The 20,411-nt window shown below is 40.3% G+C and overlaps 1 protein-coding gene across 4 annotated transcripts; it reads left to right on the forward strand.

Moving 5' to 3' along the window:
- The first annotated feature begins 736 nt into the window (after positions 1-736).
- SCRN2 (secernin 2) lies at positions 737-17,403 on the forward strand. 4 transcript variants are annotated; one of them, XM_081346434.1, is made up of 9 exons: positions 737-879; positions 2,697-2,885; positions 3,660-3,841; positions 8,278-8,477; positions 10,660-10,875; positions 11,585-11,750; positions 14,187-14,367; positions 15,387-15,563; positions 16,700-17,403. In XM_081346434.1, exons 2-8 carry the CDS (start codon positions 2,712-2,714, stop codon positions 15,543-15,545), a joined length of 1,278 nt encoding a protein of 425 aa, XP_081202560.1. In that variant the 5' UTR covers positions 737-879; positions 2,697-2,711; the 3' UTR covers positions 15,546-15,563; positions 16,700-17,403. The 4 variants fall into 4 exon arrangements, with proteins under 4 accessions (XP_081202560.1, XP_081202559.1, XP_081202557.1 ...); XM_081346433.1 differs by having other exon boundaries at positions 16,703-17,403; XM_081346431.1 differs by lacking the exon at positions 16,700-17,403 and having other exon boundaries at positions 15,387-16,419.
- Positions 17,404-20,411: the final 3,008 nt, after the last annotated feature.

Raw genomic sequence — 20,411 nt, forward strand, 5'->3', positions numbered from 1 at the left:
TCCCAGAATTCCCCAGCCCAGGGGTACTAGCTGACTCAGGAATTCTGGGAGATGAAGTCCATGAGTCATAAAGGAGCCGAGGTTGACTACCCCTGCCCCAGCCCAAATCTTCAAGGGGCTGTGACTGAGAAACAATGCCCTACAACAATTGAGTTTCAGGAGTTCGCGTAGTTTCTATTTCCTGAATAGGCCTGCCTTGAAGGGCTTGACAATCACTCTGTGGAAGGATGTAATCTTTCTCCTCCTCCTACTTCAAGTTCAGATAGAACCTTTACTCTTCTGTTTCATACCCAAGGAAAAACAGGGGTCGGCAACGCAGCCAGCTAAGCAATACATATATCTCCTTGAAGGGGAAGAGAAAGATGTGAGGGGGGCAACAGGGTGGTCCATTTGCTACACGGAGCGTAAGTTCTCTTGCCCGTAGATCTGAACCGGAGCCAAGTCCAAGGACAACTTCCCTTGCCGCGGAGCTGTTTAAGAGATTTGCCTTCCTAAACATCAAGAATAATTGAAGCTGCAGCGCCAGACTCTGAACCTGATGGGTGACTGTAGTTTAAGATATCTACAAACAGGCAGCTTGGAAAAGTCTCTGGGTAAATAATTTTTCTTTTAATCCAAAAATCAGTAGCACGTCTCGCCGGACCAGTTTGGGAAGGTTTCGGTACTGAATATAGTCTGTTGGCGCCACCTGGCGTCGCTCTCACTGACTGACTCTCTCTCTCTCTTTTAAAAAAGACTTTTTGCAACTTCCGGCCAGATCCCAGGGTAATTCAGTTTGATGGTCAACGTGGCCAAGTATTTCCCTCGCCTATTGCCCGGGCCGTGATAGATCCAGAAAGCCCGAAGAAAGCATAGGGTCCAGAGTTGAAGGGATCTCCGGTGAGTTGAAAGCGCTAGAGAGGAATTGGGGCTGGAAGAAAACGTAGTCAAGAAGCCGTGGGTGGTGCAGAAGGGGCGGGAGCACACGCGGACGGGAAACGACTTTTGTAATGCTTCGTTGCTTTATCTCAGTCGTTTGTATTGGAATGGAGAGGGGAGTCTCCTAATAAACAAGAACCATTATTTCAAAAGTAGATGAATGGAGCGGATTGTTCATTAGTTGCAAAGAAAAGGAAGGGAACTGAAAGTCCAAAAAGTACGATTGCAGGACACGTACACCTGAGATTCATTAAATCACTTGTAATCCAATTCACTCTGTTCTCGCGGGACTCCGGACCGAAAAATAACCACGTGACCTGAGTTTGCGCACGACAGTAGGCTAAACTGTGGTTGGTTGGTAGCTCTGTTTATGGTGCGAAGGCAGCTTGACAGTGGTAAAATGTCAAAAGGAGGGCTGGATTATCGCTGCAGGTTAACTTTAAGGAGAGACCTTAAAGGGGATCTGCGCTGAACAAAGGAGGTGCGTCGCATTGCAAAGGAAGATTTGCTACAATATCTAGGCATACTCTCCACAAGAAAAGAGATAAAGAGGGAATTTTTATTTTTGCACCTCAAAGTGGGGATTGTTGCTGTTGATGCAGTGCACAAAATCTAAGATGCCCAAGGAGTAGGAGATCGTAGCAGGAGAATAAAGAAAGGCCAAAAAGAAAGATTGGACAAATATATAATTTATCCCTGATATTAAAGGAAGAAATTGTGCCAAATCCTATTTAGAAAGGTGGTTTTAAAGAGCGTTCAAAAGGAAATACCCGACATATGTATTCATATTATCTCATCTATATTCTTTAGTTTAAAGCTCTGTAGGAATGTAATGAAGCCTACGTGGCATAGATAAAACATCCCAGTAATACCCATTTTAAAAAATCCTTTCATATAGAAAACTTTTCGTACATTGTAGTTTGGAACATGTTAGGTTTACAGGTTAAGGACAATTGTGGCCAATTAATTCATGATTTCAAGAAGTTTAAGAAGAATTGAATCCTTACTAAAAAGATCCTGTTTATTTAGACTGCTTTTTTGGATGGATATGTAGCTGCTCTAAGTGTAGAATGAGTTGCAAGAAGCCAGCTAGAGGTTCATCTTCATTGTCTCTAGTCACTAGAGACGGGCCGCGGCAGCTTTCCCAAGAAGCGGGGCCGCTGCCCGTTCGCGCGGAGGTACGGAGACCTGCCGACGTTTGGGGAGGTTTGGGGAGGTGCGCGCGCACCTCTCGGAATGGGTAGCGGCGCCGCTTCTTGCGAAAGCTGTCGCAGCACGTTTGCAGGCTGCCGAAAGCGGCAGCTTTGCAGATGGGACGTCGCCGTCACGCAACCAGGAACCGGTTCCATCACACATAAAAAAAAGGCAACCGCGCGCGTCCGCGCATGCGCGTGCATGGACGCACGCACGCGGCTCCCACTTTTTTTATGTGTGATGGAACCGGTTCCCAGTGGCTCTTTTCCTTTTTCGGGTTGCCGACCCCTGCTCTAGTGTGATATAAAAGTATTTTACTCACCATTTTTGAGTAACATGTCATGATGTCACGTCCATCTAATTCTAGTCTAGAGGCCATTGTCAATTGTTCTGTTTTGGTAGTGATGGTTTCCTTCTTCTCTCAAACAAAACAAGGTATTTAACTATCTGGAGCCAATCAGTTAGTTTTGATTACATTTTTATTGATTGTGGAATGAGAGATGATCTGCTGTAATATAGGGGAAAAGATTTTTGTTCAAAAAAACAGAAAATGAAAATTGCAACATTCAACCTTCTCTTTCTAGTTTTACACAGATACAATGGCCAGCCTTCACCCCCCTGTACCATCTTCCTGCGACTGCTTTGTCTCACTTCCCCCATCCTCTTTTGCCAAAGAGATCATTTTTGGCAAGAATTCAGATCGGCCAAAAGATGAAGTTCAGGAGGTTGTCTATTTTCCAGCTGGATGTCATGTCAAAGGGACAAAGGTTCAGGTGAGTTGAGATCTGTCACTGGAGAGAAGGTTGCTTGGAAAGGTTATTCGAACCTCATTGGCTAGGTGCAGGAATTCAAATAAAAAAATGGCTCACAACCTTTTAGTTCATTCACCATGGACTGACATGCTTGTCAATTTTGATGCATGAAATCTCCAAATAAGGTAAGAGCACAACACATTCCAAATGTGATCAAGGAAAAAAATAATAATGAGATCCATCCAAAGCAGTCTTGTAGGAAAACACACCCATCCTGAGAGGAAAGTTGTGTTTAAAATAGAAGGAAAGTATTTTTGTTTCCAAAGATAAAGGTAAAGGTTCCCCCGCACATGCGTGCTAGTCGTTTCCGACTCTAGGGGCCGGTGCTCATCTCCGTTTCAAAGCCGAAGAGCCAGCGCTTGTCCGAGGATGTCTCTGTGGTCATGTGGCCGGCATGACTAGACGCCAAAGGCGCACGGAACGCTGTTACCTTCCCACTGTAGTGGTCCCTATTTTTCTACTTAGTAGCTCTTGCTCTTTCCTTGTATTTTTTTTAATCACAGTAAGTAGCTGTTTGCCTAATCACGTAAAAATTCTAAAGGCATCCTCAGGTTAGCATGGCTCTTCATGACATATTTTGTGACATTTATGAGGTTTTCGTGACCTGAGAAAAGTTTGTAATTTCATTCTTCCTAGTGGGACTTTGTCTTACATGTTATGGTAAATCAGGCTTGGAGATAGAGCAAGAATTAAACCTCCAGAATTCTGATGTATGTGGCTTGTCTTTCTCCACAGTGTACATATATCGAAGTGGATCAGGTAGAAAAGACACATGCAGTGATCCTGAGTCGCCCTGCCTGGCTGTGGGGAGCTGAAATGGGTGCCAATGAACATGGTGTCTGCATTGGCAATGAAGGTGTGTGGAGTCGAGAGCCAGTTGGGGAGGAGGAAGCCTTACTGGGCATGGATCTTGTCAGGTAGGAAGCAATGTGATGTATTGTGTGACTTGTAGAACCCACACCCAACACCTGCATATTTTCTGCCTCTCTGTAGCTGTATCATTTAGGCTGTTTGCCACAATGCTGCATCATCACTGAGCATTATGAGATAATATTGCTTTTGCTTCTGGCCTCCTGTCAAGTCAGCATCAGAACTAAACTGCTTTATTACTGATGAGATAGGAAGACAGACTCAGGCAAAGGCCACATTCGTACATTAACCATGATTTCTGAACTGAGTTTGAACTGTAAGTTCAGAAGAATAAGTTTGTATTTGGGGGTCAATTTCCCATCTTTTCTTCTCCTTCAGGCAAATTATTTTGCCATTTGGCCTTTCAGTAGAATAAGTATTTTAACTAGCTGCATCCTCTTAACAACTGCTGTATATTGTAATTTTTTTCTCAAAATTTGAAATGTTTGCACTAAACCTAAAAGATTAGGGCATGGGGAAGTGGCAGGCTAGCAGTGCATTTATGATTGCCAAGTATATTCCTGCATACCACAAGTATGCCTCTTGCTTCCTTAAGAATTGAGGTTTTCAAGCATCTGAAACAAACTATAACGTTTGGCTTGTTCTTTCCCTTCTCTAAATTTGATTCTAAAATGTATGGATTTTCTTTAACTTTATGTCCCGCATAAGCACCTCCCTGTGTTCCTGGACTGAGAAACTTTGCTTGACCTCACTCATGCTTTAGTTACCTCCTGGTTGGGCTATTGCATCATCTTCTATATGGGTTGTCTGAAGATCTTTCTGGAAGCTGCAGTTGGCCCAGAATGCAAGATGTAGATAGTTATGGATACAGTTGAGTATGTCCACGTAATGTCACTATTTGTCAGGTGCAATTCAAGGTGCGGAGTTTCATCTATAAAATTTTACGTGGCACAAGATCAGTTTATTTTTAGTATTGCCTTCCTTCATTTATTTTTGCCTGTCTGTAGGCTGACACCATCCCACATGCTTAATAGGATAAGTACACTTTAGGTCCTTTCCTTGAAGCAATGTCATCTGATGAGAATATAAAAAAAACTCAAGAGCAGTGACATGCCTAATACAGGTAGTCCTCAACTTACAACCATTTCTTTGATGACCATTCAAAGTTCCAACAGCAATGAAAAAAGTGAGTTATGGCCATTTTTCATACTTACAACCATTGTAGCATCCCCATGGTCACTTGATCAAAATTCAGATGCTTGACAACTGCCATGTATGTATGATAATCACGGGGTCCCAGGGTCATGTGAACATCTTTTGAAACCTTATGACAAGCACAGTCAATGGGGAAGCCAGATTCAGTTAACCATGTTACTAACGTAACAACCGCAGTGGTTTTATTAACAACTTTGCAAGAAAGGTCAGAAAATGGGGCATACTCACTTAACAACTGTCTTGCTAGCAACGGAAATTTTGGGCTTGATTTGTGGTCTTTAAGTTGAGGACTAACTCGTATTCCTTCCTCCTGTTTTCCCCAATAACTCTGTAAGGTGAGTTGAGGTGAGAAAAAGTTACCTGCCCAAAAATCATCTAGCCAGTTTTTATGCCTAAGGAGGTCTAGAACTCAGAGCCTCCTGGCTTCTATATAGAAGTATTTTTATTAAACGTTTTAATTACAATAGTAAAAATAATACAAACAAAAAAGAAATAGGAAAAAAGAATAAGAAGTGCAAGAAAGAAAAAAAGAAAAGGAAAAACTCAAGAAAGCGACTTATTCATCAGGTGAAGTATAAACAATTTTACTGTCTCTCCACATCTTAGTTAACAGATTTAAAAGTCTTCACCCATAACTCAACTAGGCAGGTCAAATAAACAGCATCTTTTCAAAACTGGATATACCCACAGTCCAAAGAGAGCTCTGAAGTGATCACATTATTTTAAAAAATATGAAACTCATCATTCCATAGCTCTTCATTGTAAGCAAATCCAATATCCAACATCCTTACCAATTTAGATGTCAGAAGTCCAGAATGAACCTCCCAATATAACATGTCCCATTTTAAGTCTGATCAAATAACTTTATGTTCCTTCCTTTTGCATAAAATTATCTTGTTCCTTAATTCATTCAAATGATTATTGACCCTTGAATTCCTTCAAAACTTCAACAAGCCTCCTTAAGAATCCAGTAAGTAAGACATTCAAATTACTCTCTTGAATTAGCATTTTTTATTTCTTAATTTTTAGAGCCTCATTCAATTTTTGGGGGGGTATCCAGTGAAAGATTCTTGTTTATTTTGTTGTTCACAGTTATGTCAGATAAGTTCTGTTCCAAATATTTTTCTGTAGTAGCATCTATTGGTATAACAGTTTCTTCTGGGAACAGAATATTCAAAAAGCACACAATATACTGATATGTTGAACTCAGATCAAAGTCCTTCAACAATTCCTCCACAAAGTCTCAAATGCCATTATAATTGTTTATCTTGTTACATATCCAATATTGAAAATATTTTTTCTTTCCCATGAAAATGCATTTATTCTTTAAAATTGATTTCAAAATCTTAATATTAAGGATTGAAGGTACTCACTCAGTATTTCCAGTCTTGTCATTTTGAAAGTATTTTACTTCTTTAAAGCAGTTAAGCACTTTCCAAAGATGGTTAGCAAAGGAAGTGCAAATTTAGTGTCCTTTGAAGTCTCTCATTGCGGCTGGAGCAAGAATGGCAAATTCAGCGTCCTTTGCAGCTTCCTCATGAAGAGCAACTGTGTGGAGAGAAATGTGTACAGATTTCTTTCTTTCTTTCTTTCTTTCTTTCTTTCTTTCTTTCTTTCTTTCTTTCTTTCTTCCTTTCCTTTTTCCTTCCTTCCTTCCTTCCTTCCTTCCTTCCTTCCTTCCTTCCTTCCTTCCTTCCTTCCTTCCTTCCTTCCTTCCTTCTTCAGAGAGGGTTGAAAGTCTTGATCTACTTATTGGCTTCTTATTCTTAGCTGTCAGCTCTGTCAGTCCTTTTGTAGAGCTGTCTTTCATCTGCCATTTTTTCCCACAGTCTCCAGGTTTCTAGGCCACACTTTATCCACTGTACTAAACTGGCTTTCCATTCATTGTTATGATTTTAATTGTAACTGTAACTATTCAGAATTGCAACAGTTTGCATCCATCCACATTTCCTTAGTTAATTTCAATTTGATTTAATTGATTTTAGACTAGCAACTAACCAAACTTAGTTGAGTTTTCCCAAACCAAAGTAGAATCAACTCTGATTTGTTCTCAGATAAAGGTCCACTAAGAAATCCAAGGCTGTAGGCCAGGGCTTTTCAACCAGTGGTATGGGTACCACCTGTGGTACATTGGCAACTGGCAGGTGGTACGCGACCATCCTAGAAATGTAGTAGTGGGGGAGGGAAATGAGCTGAACCGGTAGCAGCACCGCACAAGCCTGAGCAAGAGATGGCTGGAGTTTCAGGGCTTTCAAGGTTCAGCGGAAGCGCCAGGATCAGTGCCAGACTCCAGCTGGAGCTTGGCGCTGATCCCGGCGCTTTTGCTGAGCCCAGAAGAAGCGCCAATCAGCTGGAATGTTGCAGCATCTCCAGGGTCTTGTGATTTACCTTCAGATGCTTGGCAACTGATTCATATTTATGATGGTCACAGTGTCCCAGGGTCATGTGAAGTGACCAAAGCCTGCTGCAACCACCCACCAGAGGGGGGCAAAAATAAAAAACAAACACCACCCCACCCCACCCCCGCTGCCAAGCCTCAACAGAAATGCTGACAACAGTGAAAACCTTAGACAGGAGGAAGAGCACCGCCAGGTGGACAGGCAGGTGTCCTACTTGGCTGTGGCTTGGGGGGCACGTTTTTCAGTGCCATTGTAACTTTGAACAGTCACTAACCGAACTGTTGTAAGTTGAGGACTATCTGTACTTCATCACTTTTTTCTTTTCTTTTTTTTCATCAAGTTTTTGACACCTTGCTAGGTGACTGGTGGTACTCGGATGTTGCCATATCCTAAAAGTGGTACAATGGGTGAAAAGGTTGAAAAGCCCTGCTGTAGGCTAAGGGAATTTTTTTTAAAAAATATATATATCGAGAAACAAGGCAGAGCAAACTTGACAAGAAACCCCATAGCTATATCCATGATGTCACCAAGAGCTAATTCCAATTTGAAGAAGTCTCTAATCTGACTAAAGCCAAATGGGTTTTGGAAGCTATTTTAAGATGTAGGGTTGCTATAGAATGCAGGGAATGGTGTCTATTCCTCAGCAATGTGAACTAGGAAAAGATTATGATACTGTTGCTGTCTTAATCTATTGAACAAATTTATATCCCATTGACATTCTATCATGGATCTTCCTCCTTCCCCCCAAAGACCCTTTATCATATACATTGAAGTAATAGGTTGCTTTTTTAAAAATATAAATTAATATATTAATTAAGCAGTTGACAAACACATTTGAGATATTGATAGCAATGAGTGCTATATTTCAGACTGGGTCTGGAGAGGGGCAGTAGTGCCAGTGAAGCAGTCCAAGTTATAACAGCCCTTTTGGAAAGCTATGGTCAAGGAGGCAGCTGCAAGGAGACACCAACTCCTTTTGTCTACCATAATACCTTCCTCCTGGCGGACCGTACTGAAGCCTGGGTGTTGGAAACAGCAGGACAGTTTTGGGTGGCTCAGAGGATCCAAGGTGGGCATTTGGTTTACCTGTTTTTTAAATAAAGAATGTACTATGACACATTAGAAGGGTGCAAAGGATTTTGAGTTTAAAATATGATATTTCAATCTCGTCAGAAGTATCCTTATCTTGTTCTAACTTTATTAAGAATGATTTGAACGCCAAACAGCTCCATTTTGAGTTGGAACACATGGTTCAACCTTGAATTATTTTAAGTGTTGAACATTTCCAGTAAGGTTAGAAAGCAGAAATGTACAAACCCCATCCACCACCTTATTTGACCTGAAACAAATATAAATTTAATAATGACATCAAAGAAAAACTATTTTGACTATACCTTCTTGCTTATGTGTGAGTAAGTTTCACTTCATTCAGTGGCCTTATTTCTGAGTAACCATGCATAAATTTAGGTTGTAAAATTTATGCCTGCTCTTTGCCCAAACTGGCATTTTCTACTATAATTTGGCATTCATTTCCTAGGTTAAAACATTTTTCCTGGGCCATGGGACTTTTTAAATCCTCAACAAGCTTCTTGAAAATTGAGAATCGTGCAGAACCCTGCTTATGCAGTCCCGGGGCTCAATCTGACAGAATTACAAACATTCCTCAGCACAGTTGTCAAATTTGTACTGTGACTTCCTGCATTTCAAGAAGGAAAATTATTTAAGATTTAAAACCTAAGGGAAAATCCAAATACCCCTTCATACAGAGACAAAAAAAAATCCTGCTTTGCCCATCTATGAGATGTCATCTGTCCATTTCTTATCCTCATTCTACTTCAATCCCTTCCGAGGTTTACTTCTGTATTCCATTAACAAAAAGTTAACCTCCTCAGTTGAAAACATGTTTATATGAGTTGCCTGGAAAGCTACCATAAAGATAAATTAAGATTCCTGTCTTTTTTTATCAGTTATCTCCTCCTTTGATTATAAAGGATGCCGTGTGTTGGATCTTCCCTGGGAGATTCAAATATTTGTAAGAATGCTCTTCCAAGAATTAGCATTGATTGATCTATATCCTTCATAAATATTTTTCTGCTTTCTTTTGGGCCTTTCTGCTATTTGAACCTGAGATTTCAAAATGGTAGAATATAATGGAAAACAACTTTTCCTATCCATATAAGCTGCTTGGACATTTCTTCAGGCTGTAATCCAAAATGTTATTGGAGTCCAGCTGTCATTAGCTTTACAGATTGCTGATCTGGAAGATCAGGGAATGGCATTTATAGGTAGTCCTCAATTTATGATCATTTGTTTAACAACGGTTTGAAGTTACAGTGGCCTCACAAAAAGTGACTCACCATCTGACCTCAAAATTTTGACTGCCAGATACCTTCCTCCATGGTCACTTGGTCACAGTTTGGGTGCTTGACAATCCGTTCACATTTAACAATGGTTGCAGAGACATGCAGTCATGTGATTGCGATTTTCAACCTTCCCACCAGATGTGGTGGAAAGCAGTCCAGATTCCCAAGTGGGAGGGGCTGCATTCCAGAGGATCTAGAGACAGCAAAGTTTAGATAGCTAGTTGGAAGAAAGAAGGTCAAAACAGCTCCTCCCTAGAAATTCTCAGGGAGATCTTTAATACTGCAAATACTTTGCTTTAATTTGGCAAGATTTCTGTCTATAGTTATGAAACAATAAAGGAAACTGCTTAGAAGAAACTCAGCATGTCTTTCTTCATTTTTGAAGCTAACAAGCAAAATCATTTGGGGAAGCCTGATTTGCTTAATGACCATGGTACAAATGTTGTAAAATTAGGTCCAGTCACGTGATGACTTGCTCAACAAGTGCATCACTTAGTAACTGGAATTCCAGTCCCAGGCATGGTCATAAGTCAAGGTCTACATTCCAAGTGAGGCTATTGAAAAAAAAAGAAAAATGCCATGGAGCCCTAGTAGTACCGTGGTTAATGTTTAGCATTTCCAGGCTGACTCTGTCCACAGCCTGGAGTTCAATCTTGACAGGACTCAATATGCATACTCTGTAAACTGCTTAGAGAGAGCTGTAAAGCACTGTGAAGTGGTAAATAGATCTAAGTGCTATTGCTATTTCTTCTGTGTGAGATGAGGAGAAAAGAGAATGCCTTTTCTAAAGAAGGCTGTCAGAAGTTCTCATATAAGAAAGACTATGCCAGCAGTAGACCAAATTCTAATGTTTTAGTAAACAGTATTATCTTTCCTCCAACCACACAGAAGGGGCCAGGAACATTTCCAACCAGTTAACTATTGGTACCGACATTGCCAGTGAACATATGAGTCTAAGACAACATGCTCAAGAGCAAGGATGGTGGAATGGTCAAGGAGAGTTCAATTTCACAGAAGTATTTTCACTGATCCATCAGCCTGTCCGCATGGAGGCAGCCAAAGCTCGGTATTGTGCTGGCCAAAAGCTGCTGCATCAATACTCAGGTGGGCTTTCAAAAGATACGAAGAAAAGGGCATTGGAGGTCAAACTCATATGGAAATGGGGATCTGAAGGAATGGTATCCTGCTGCTTAGGGATTTCTTCAAGAAACCGTTCCCAAGCTTGCCCTCCAATTCTTCAGCTCCTAGAATACTGATTGAATCAGTCTAGGTGGTTCAAAGGGAGTTTCTGGTACTCTCCAAATGTGTGAGATTTCAGAGAATTCCCAGCATAACAAATTCTTGGAATTGAAGTTCAACACATCTGATGGGCACCACATTAATGGAAAAGTGTTTTAGCATCATCTAATTCACTCAATCCAAGTTTAGCAGAAATGTGCTATATCGGTATAGTGCAGAGCAGCTTTTTCTAATTTGTATCTTCCAGCTTCTATTTTCAACATTGGCTACTGTGACTTCTGGGAGTTAAAATCTTATGCGTTTGGACATAATGTGAAGTCCATTGCAACTGGAGGGTTGTGTTTTTTGGGTTTTTTTTTGCAAATTGTGTCCCACCCATCTCTTTCTGTCTGCTTTCTTCAAAGCCTCCATGAATTGTTCTCCAAATCTACCATAGTGCCTTTAATAATGGTACCTTCTTTTCAGGGTACCTATAAATTTTAACAAATGTAAAAAATATTTAAAAAATTAAAGGGATGGGACAATTGGTGTTCTTTCTCCTTTGATATTCATGTAACATTCTTTATCGTTGTAGGACAGATTACTGCTGAGACAATTATGTCCATCTTAAGTGACAAAGCCAGTGGGATCTGTGTTGATTCTGAAGGTTTCTGTACCACAGGAAGTATGGTATCCGTCCTCCCTCAAGATCCCCTTCTACCTTGTGTCCATTTTTTCACTGCCACTCCAGATCCTTCTAGGTGAGCAGCAGTTTTGTTTAATGAGTCTCCAAATGCACACATAGGGCAAAGCCAGTCTTTCCTTCTATTTACAAGATGTAAAAAAAATGTTGCCATTACTACATAAATTCTGTTGCCATCACTGCAAATTATTTTTCTGTCTTGGTAGCAAAGCTAACAGGTGAGGCTCTTCTGTTTTAATATGGTGCAAATTAAGGAAAGTAATTGGTGGATAAGGAAGACTTTGTTCCCTTCCATCTCATGTCACCAACTAGTGCAGGGGTAGGCAACCTCGGCTCTTTTATGACTCATGGACTTCAACTCCCAGAATTCCTGAGCTGGCTCAGGAATTCTGGGAGTTGAAGTCCATGAGTCATAAAAGAGCCGAGGTTGCCTACCCCTGAACTAGTGGGAACAACGGTCCTTCTGTTTAACATGGAGTAATCTGGAGATGGGTGAGCATAGTCATGTACTTAATGTGGCCATCAGTCAATTTGTCCAACTTAACAGTTTGTATTCATGGAGATGTTCTGTACCTGTTATTTATCTGGCTATTTGTAGTATTAAGCTTATACTCTTCTGAATGAGCATTAAACACGTGTCCAAAAATAGCCTGGCTGACAGGTTACACCCATGAGCACCGGATGAAGCAGGAGTAAGCAGCAGTGAGCAAGCTCTGTTTTCAAGCACTCTTGCATGGGAATGGCAGTGAATGATAGTAGCTTGCAGCATCCAGAACCAGCCTGTAGAATAGTAAAAAAACAAAAAAAAATCCCCACCCCCAAATAAAAAGAACAGTAAAAAGCAGAACTATATAAAATACTTTATTGATAGAGGCAGACAAAAGCTATAATGGACTCATTGGGAACAAAGCCAGCAATGCACACCTGGCAGACCCCAGGTTTTTTGTTTTGTATTTTTTGCCCCCATTTAAATTGTTCTTCTATGCAGCACAGCAATGGCACTATCTCTTAAGAGAGCTAGCCCTCTGTTTTTTAAATCCATGTTTTCAAAAGAGTTCTTAATAATACTTAACCTGTGTATATTAAGAGGTTGCATGAAGCCCAGCAAATGCTTTGGAAAGTGCTGGTCAGAAAATACATAGGCAAATCCTGATATCCATAGAAGGCAGTTCCCCCAAACGGGTGAGGGCAAGAGAGTTATTGCTCTAATAACCTGAAGTGGCCAGAAGAAGATGGGCAGATCCCCGTCTCCCATCTGTCAATGAAAAATTATGCCATGAGAAAAGGAGAATGCTATTTTATAATTGGAACAACATTTATCTGCCACCATGGTGAGCTGAAGATGACATAATGTCAGCATGTTATATAAAACTACAGGAAGTCCTCAACTTACAACAGTGCTTTGAACAGTGACTGTTCAAAGTTACATCAATGAAAAAAGTGACTTATGACTGTTTTTCACACTTAACTGTTGCAGCATCTCCATAGTCACATGATCAAAATTCAGATGCTTGGCACCTGGCTCATATTTGTGATGGTTTTCATGTTCAGGGCTCATGTGATCACGTTTTCTGACCTGATAAGCAAGTCAATGGAGAAGCCAGTTTCACTTAACAACCGTGTTACTAATTTACCAACGGAAGTGATTTACTTAACTGTGGCAAGAAAAGTTGTAAAATGGGGCAAAACTCACTTAACAAATGTTTCACTTAGTAACAGAAATTTTGGGCTCAGTTATGGTCATACGTTGAGGACTATCTGTAGTTGCTGAGATACCTTTGTGACTTTGTTAATGTCAGACATCTCATAGCAATTAGGACTGGAAACAATGCATCTAAGAAATGAATCTCTCTGAGCTCAGATGTGTAAGATTTATTAGGGAGGGGAAAAGGACAGCACAAAAATTTGAGCAAGTATTTTTACTTTCAAATGAGACATGTTTCCAAAGGCAATTTAAAGCAGCTAGTGTCTAATTTTCTTTCTTGTGCTTTCTTGATGCAATGAAGCAGATGCCAGGCTCTTTTGATGCACCCATGGATTGTTGTGAAAATGTTGTTACCTTATCACTGTGTAAAACAGTAACCTGAGAACGACCCTAAATCTCTTCTTACCAACCTCAGCTTTTCATAACAGTCCCCTTGAAGTTACAATAGATGCAAAATATGTAGCATGTTCTTCATTATTTCTAGCTTAAGTTGAAAGGAATAAGGCAAATGTAGGAGCAGATGCTGTTCACCTTTTCTAGCCTTAAGCCATTTTTTTATGTTCTTCAGATTGCATGCTGCACGTGTGTGAAAAAGAGCGACTATCTTTCATTTGAAGTTTGAGTTACATAACTCGAGTCATACACTGTAACTCAAGGACTGGCTGGATTGTACTGCTGTTAGTCTTTTTCCCCCCTGTTCTTGATGCTTTAGGGATTTTAAATTAAATTAATAAGAGTGCCTGATTTTTGAATATCACACTAATGACTTCATTTTTCTCTTCGTGGCAGGTCTATCTTCAAACCATTTGTCTTTGTTCCCAATGTTACTCCCTTCCCTCAGGTGAAATCACCAAGTTTTGGTGAAAAAGACCCCATTAGGGAGACTCCAAGATTTCAAAGTCAAGTGGACCGTCGACACCATCTCTACAAGCAACATCAATTAGCCTTGGAAATCATGGATTCTAATCAGGTGAATTTCCATTTATTTCCTGCAGGCCTCATAGCTTTAAATTATCAGGCTTTGCCTCTCCTAGAAGCTACTATAGATGGAGTTGACAGGCATTCAGAAGTTAGCTAGAGAGAAAAGGTAAGAGCTGTTGGGTTGTGAAACAGGGCCCTGGAATGCTCCTCTATTGGGTACATTTAAGCATCATGGTTTGTAGAACTAGCATTGAGCTTTGACCAAATGCTCTTTTACAATTCCATCTTTGTTTTTGATAATTTGCTTCAAATAGCTTGGAGAATTGATATGGAAGTCCTGGTGGAACGTGTGTGGACCTCTTTATACTGTAGTTGCCTTCAAGACTAACAAATTTAGTTTGACATAAGTAATCTGATATTTTAGTTGCAACAGCCAATCCACAGACACAAGCCTTTTGCCCGTGGTGTTAGGATAACATGATAGCTGTTTCCAGAGAACTGTTCACATACTACTGCCTCTAGCTCATTGTCCACTTACAACTGAAGCTGCTCTTAAATGGCTTTAGGCACTATTGAGAAATTTAAAAGGAACCATCTCTGAAATTGCTCCCTTTTCTCTTAAATACCTAAAAACCCTATGTTTCCATTAGAAAATACCACCAGCTAAACTGATCAGAAAAAGCTAAATAAGTTTTTCCCCTCTTGATAAAGTTCTGAACATTAGACCAGGAAGGAATACATGAGAAACGTAGAAGTAGAGATGATGATGAATTAAAGTAAGCTTTATAATTTGCTATTATTGCTTTTCCTTCTAATGTCTATTATTTTTAGTTTGTTTACCTTTCATTCTGTTGTTTTCTGTGTTTCACCTTGAGACTTTAAATTAGTATGAATGAGGATTTGGCCCCACTCCCTATAGCATATTGCATTCTCCTGACATTTCCCCCCAGCTTTTAGGTTTTGGAGTTCATCTGCTTCAATTTTCATCAGGCAAAGCAATGCGGTAATTAAAATCAGCATCTTATCAGTCTCTGTTCATATACCATCCTTTCTGTCCTTCATTCCCAGCTTGAGCAGCAGAAACTAAAGGAGGCTATGAAAACATTTCAGCAGCAAGTTCTGGAACGTGTGAAAAATGTGTCAACAGGCTCTGTCACTGTGAAACCCCAAGAGTTGGCTGGCCTTTTTTGCAATTCTGTGGATGCAGAACTCAAAATGTATGGGTGATGTAGACTTAATGGCCAGGTGGGTTTAGTTTTAATCCTTGCACTATTGACAGATTGTCTAAAAATTTTTTTCTTCTTTTAGGGTACGCCTATAAAGGGTTCTGAGCTAGTCTAAAAACAGATCATGATCTCAGCAGGAGTAGAGTTGAATTTATTTCTTCTCTTAGTTGCATAGATGAAACTGGAGCAAAGCTAGGGTTTCTTTATTTTATGAATTTTTGTTTCCTTACTGAAAGGAATATTTGTTTTCAGATGACTCTCAACTCTTGAGCTTTAGGGTGAGGTGACTTCTGTTCCTATTCTCAACTCTGCAATGAACCTGAATGAAGCCATTTTGGCTCATTTTCGGTTGCCACCAGACTGGGAGGAGAGTGGTGGTATTTTTGTGCTAGTCTAAACAATTTTCTGTACTGTGGGAACCAAGGTCATTTCTGTTCATTAGATTGGGGGCTGAGGCTAATGTTAGAAAGAACGCCAAATTATTCTATTGGGGAACATAGTTGATTGCATAGTACTGGGGTGGGAAGCTTAACTTTGTAATACTGTAACTGTTTGGAGAAACTTTAGTTTTGATTTCACTTGACCATGCCAATACTTATAGCCAATAAACATTAAGCCTTGTAGTTCTGTTCTAGTTGGTCTCATCTATCAGAACTAACATTATTCCGTTGCCACAATCAGTGTCACAAGTTGAACTAGGGGCCAGGCACTCACACAGTCTATTGAGCCAGATAACCCTTTGACAAACCGAACTTAGGGAAGAGCTAAAAACATGCTTGGTTCCAGGTGAATAAGACCCTACTGACCAAATGGGATGGTTTAGCTTGGAAGGGCTCTAAATTGTACCTGCCTAATACCCTCAGAGTTCAGGCACTTCAGTGCAGTCACGATGCCAAGCAAGCCTGCCACTTTGGGTTTCTAAAGACATTGCATTTGGTCTGGAGGCAATTTTGATGGCCGGGGATAAAAAAGGATATTGAAAGCTACGTAAAAACTGTGCCACTTGTGCTGCCATGAAAAAAGTGACTGTGATTGGTGCAGCATTTAGCAGACCCCTCTCAACTCTGGGAGGAGATAGCTATTGAATTTATTGTTGCGTTACTGGAAAGTAGGGGAAATATGGTAATATTGACTGTCATTGATCTTTTTTCAAAGCAGGCTCATTTTATAGCCTGCTCAGGACTCTCCTCTGCAAAGAGGTTAACCAAGATGTTTCTGAAATATATATACTGCCTCCACGGTACTCCAAAGACAATTATATCAGACAGGGGAGTTCAATTTACTGCGAGGCTTTGGAGAGACTTTCTCAAGCTAATTGGGTCTACTCAAGGACTTTTGATGGCTTTTCATCTGAGCACAAACGGATCAGCTGAACAAGCTAACACAGTGGTGGAACAATATATCAGATGCTACGGTGACTAACAACAGACTGACTAGGCTAACCACCTGCCTTTTGCTGAAGTGGCTTACAATAATACCGTGCACAGCAGTACTAGACTTACTCCATTTAAAATAGCCACCGGCAGAGAGTTCGTTCCTATGCCTGAATACCCCCAAGATCCACCTTCCTCACAAACTTTAGATCAGTGAGTGACATCATGGCAGACTGGACTAATGTTAAAAAGGCTCTAACACAAATTGCAAAAACTTACAAGGAACAGGCCAATAAGAAGCGGCCCTCTCAGGGTGGGGGAGAAATTCTTTCAACAAAATATTTAAGACTTAAATAACCTAGCAAGAAATTGGGACCGAAATTTCTTTGTTCTTCTTTTCCTGTAGTTAGGTTTATAAATCCTGTGACAGTGGAGTTAAAACTTCCTCACTTGTTGGGGAAATTTTATCCTGTTTTTCATTGTAATTTTTTTAATCCCATTTATATCCTGCCCTTCTCTGAAGACTCAGGGCGGCTTACAATCTAAGAAGCACAAATCAGTGTGCTTAGCAATAGCCTTCATTCTATGTATATGCCTGCTTATTTCGGGGGGCCCCAAGTGGCATTTTTACAAAGTCAGCTAATTACCCCCAACTATCTGGGTCCTCATTTTACCTACCTCGGAAGGATGGAAGGCTGAGTCAACCTTGAGCCTGGTGGGACTGGAACCTGCACTAATTGCAGGCAGCTAGTGTTACTTAAGGAGGTTACTTAATTTGCTAAAACCTCTCAGAGAGTCATCATTAAGACCAATTCCTAAGAAAGCACTTGGTCCTCTTTTGGTTGAGGGGAAACTCATTATGAAATTAAACAAATCCTTGACTAGGTTATACAAGGGGAAATTACAGTACTTAGTACAGTGGAAGGGATATCCCTTGTCAGAGGCAACCTGGTGAAAAGAACAGATGTCAAGGCAGATCAGTTGATAAAAACGTTTTACGATAAGCATCCTCAAAAAACTCTGCAACGAACCTGAATGAAGCCATTTTGGCTCGTTTTCAGTTGCCACCAGACAGGGTGGTGGCATTTTTGTGTTAGCCTAAACAATTCTCTGTCCTGTGGGAACCAAGGTCATTTCTGTTTGTTAGATTGGGTGCTAAGCCTAATGTTAAAAAGCCTGCCAAATTATTCTGAGGAACATAGTTGATTGATAGTACTGGAATGGGAAGTTTAACTTTGTAATACTGTAACTGTTTGGAGGGAACTTTAGTCTTGGTTTGATTGTGCTGATACTTTGTAGCCAATAAACATGTTCTTAAAGGAAAACTTAAGCCTTGTAGTTCTGTTCTAGTTGGTCTAATCTATCGGAACCACTTACGTTTATTTACATTTATTTAAACATATCATGTGTCAACTTTAGAATGATAATCTCTGCAGCCATTTTTTCCTTCTCAATTCTAGCTGACACGTAGCATGGAGGGAAAGGGGTTGCCAGGTGTTGCACTAGACCAGGGGTAGGCAACCTCGGCTCTTTTATGACTCATGGACTTCAAGTCCCAGAATTCCTGAGTCAGCTATGCTGACTCAGGAAGTCTGGGACTTGAAGTCCATGTGTCATAAAAGAGCCGAAGTTGCCTACCCCTGCACTAGACAAAACAGACTTTCTCTCTCAGACTTTCTCTCATGGGAACCAAAGTCATTTGCTGCTCCTGAGACTGCGGGCTGGGCATTTCATGAAAAGCCCGCAAAGCTGTATGGGGAAACGTAGTTGCTTGCATAGCCTTAGGGGTGGGATTTTTAAACTTTATATTGGGGAATTGTTATGCATCTCTTCAAACTTGGTTTCACTTTTGAAGTGCTGATACTTTGTATCAATAAACTTGTTCTTTGAAGAATTGCAAGCCTTGGAGCTCTGCTTTATTTGTCTGTCAGAACCATGACACCATGTTTATGTTTACCCCTAACTAAAGGCCTTTCATTTGTAAATAGCACTAGTCCCAACACAGATCCTTGAAGAACTTCACCTCCCATTTATTCCTACTCATTTCTTTCTGCCTTTAGTTTGCAGTCCATAAAAGGGTAGATCCTCTTACCCCATGTCTGCTAAATTTACTCAGCTTTTCATAAGTGTTGTTGAAACTGTCAACTCTAGAAGGTTTGTGAAACAGGTTTTATCTGTGCAGATTTTCCTTCAGCAAGATTTTTTTCTATGTGTCAAATTATTTATTGCTTAATTGTTTTTCTTTAATTACACGTCTACCAGTTTGCCTGGAACAGATGTTACATGACAGACATATAATTTATAGGATCTCCCTGGGTTTCTTTTAAAGATTTGTATCACATTTGGTTACCTTCCAGTCCTCTGGCCATGTGGTTGATTTAAGGAAAAAGTTACTTATTGCCTTTATGTTGCTGGATGATGGGGAAATGAAAATTATAATTATAGTGCCCTTAACATTGCAGAACTTATGTACTAAGTTCTGGAAATTACAGCCATTGGCATAAATACAAGATTTGTGTCTGGTGCAATGGGTTTTAATTATTTGGGAATTTTAAGGACACTTTTATTGCAATATAACTTTAATTAATTTCTTACAAAGTGATGGTGGTTTTTTGTATCCTCACTTTGGGATTGTGTTATAATTAAAAAGTGGGTTAGGGTAGGAAAAAATTAAAGAAAAATAACTAAAAATAGAACATCTCTGTAGATAAACCAATAGAAGCATTTAGCTCTTGTTATGTGAAACTTCCTTGGGGGTTTGTCCACTAAACTGAAGTAGCCTTTTGAAGTCCTATGCATAATCTGTGTGACATCTGGAGACTCATAAATATCATAAATAATATCATAAATAATCTGTGTGACATCTGGAGACTCATAAATATCAAGGACAGGGGCAACATTTACAGTATCAGTTTTGGGAAACTAAGGCCATGGGAATCTTGGAGACATCACATCCATTATGGCATAATCGTGTACATTAAATGAATTATTTACGTCTTGTGTGCAATGACATTAGGATACATGTGATGTCACTGTGGCTCCTACAGCTGATGCTGCAAGAAATGGGATTGTGTTGCAAAGCAAAAGGACTAGGGAGACTTCCAGGTAAGATGTCCTGGTGTAACGGGCGCAGGAAAACGGGACTCCGTTTTCCACGTTCAATTTCGGTCTGCTGGGAACCCTAAAAAGGGCCTAAAGTCATCCTGGAGAGGCGACGAAGGGGAATGTTGTTGATCGCGGAGGGACGGCAGCCCTTATGTTTAATCTGAGGAAGCCCTTCAAACCAGCGGAAGAAAGATTGGCCACATTTATGCGGCCAGCCCGAAGCCACCAAAAACCCAAGATAAGTACTAACTAGCAACTTCTGAAAAACACGGATGGAACTGGGTGAGAAGGATCCTCTCTTTATAACTTTAAAACTTTTTCCTGGAAAAAAGAACTCCCAAAGCAAAGAACCCCCCATATGATAGAGAGAAGGGGAATTTAACCGCCCT

Source organism: Vipera berus, assembly GCF_964194415.1.
Source record: "Vipera berus genome assembly, chromosome: Z".
Lineage (NCBI taxonomy): Eukaryota > Metazoa > Chordata > Lepidosauria > Squamata > Viperidae > Vipera > Vipera berus.

Coding starts and splice junctions, on each gene's coding strand:
- SCRN2 (XM_081346434.1), top strand. CDS start 2,712: ATGGCCAGCCTTCACCCCCCTGTACCATCTTCCTGCGACTGCTTTGTC. Junction 3,842..8,277: donor CTGGGCATGGATCTTGTCAG/GTAGGAAGCAAT, acceptor GCTATATTTCAG/ACTGGGTCTGGAGAGGGGCA. Junction 8,478..10,659: donor GGTGGCTCAGAGGATCCAAG/GTGGGCATTTGG, acceptor CCAACCACACAG/AAGGGGCCAGGAACATTTCC.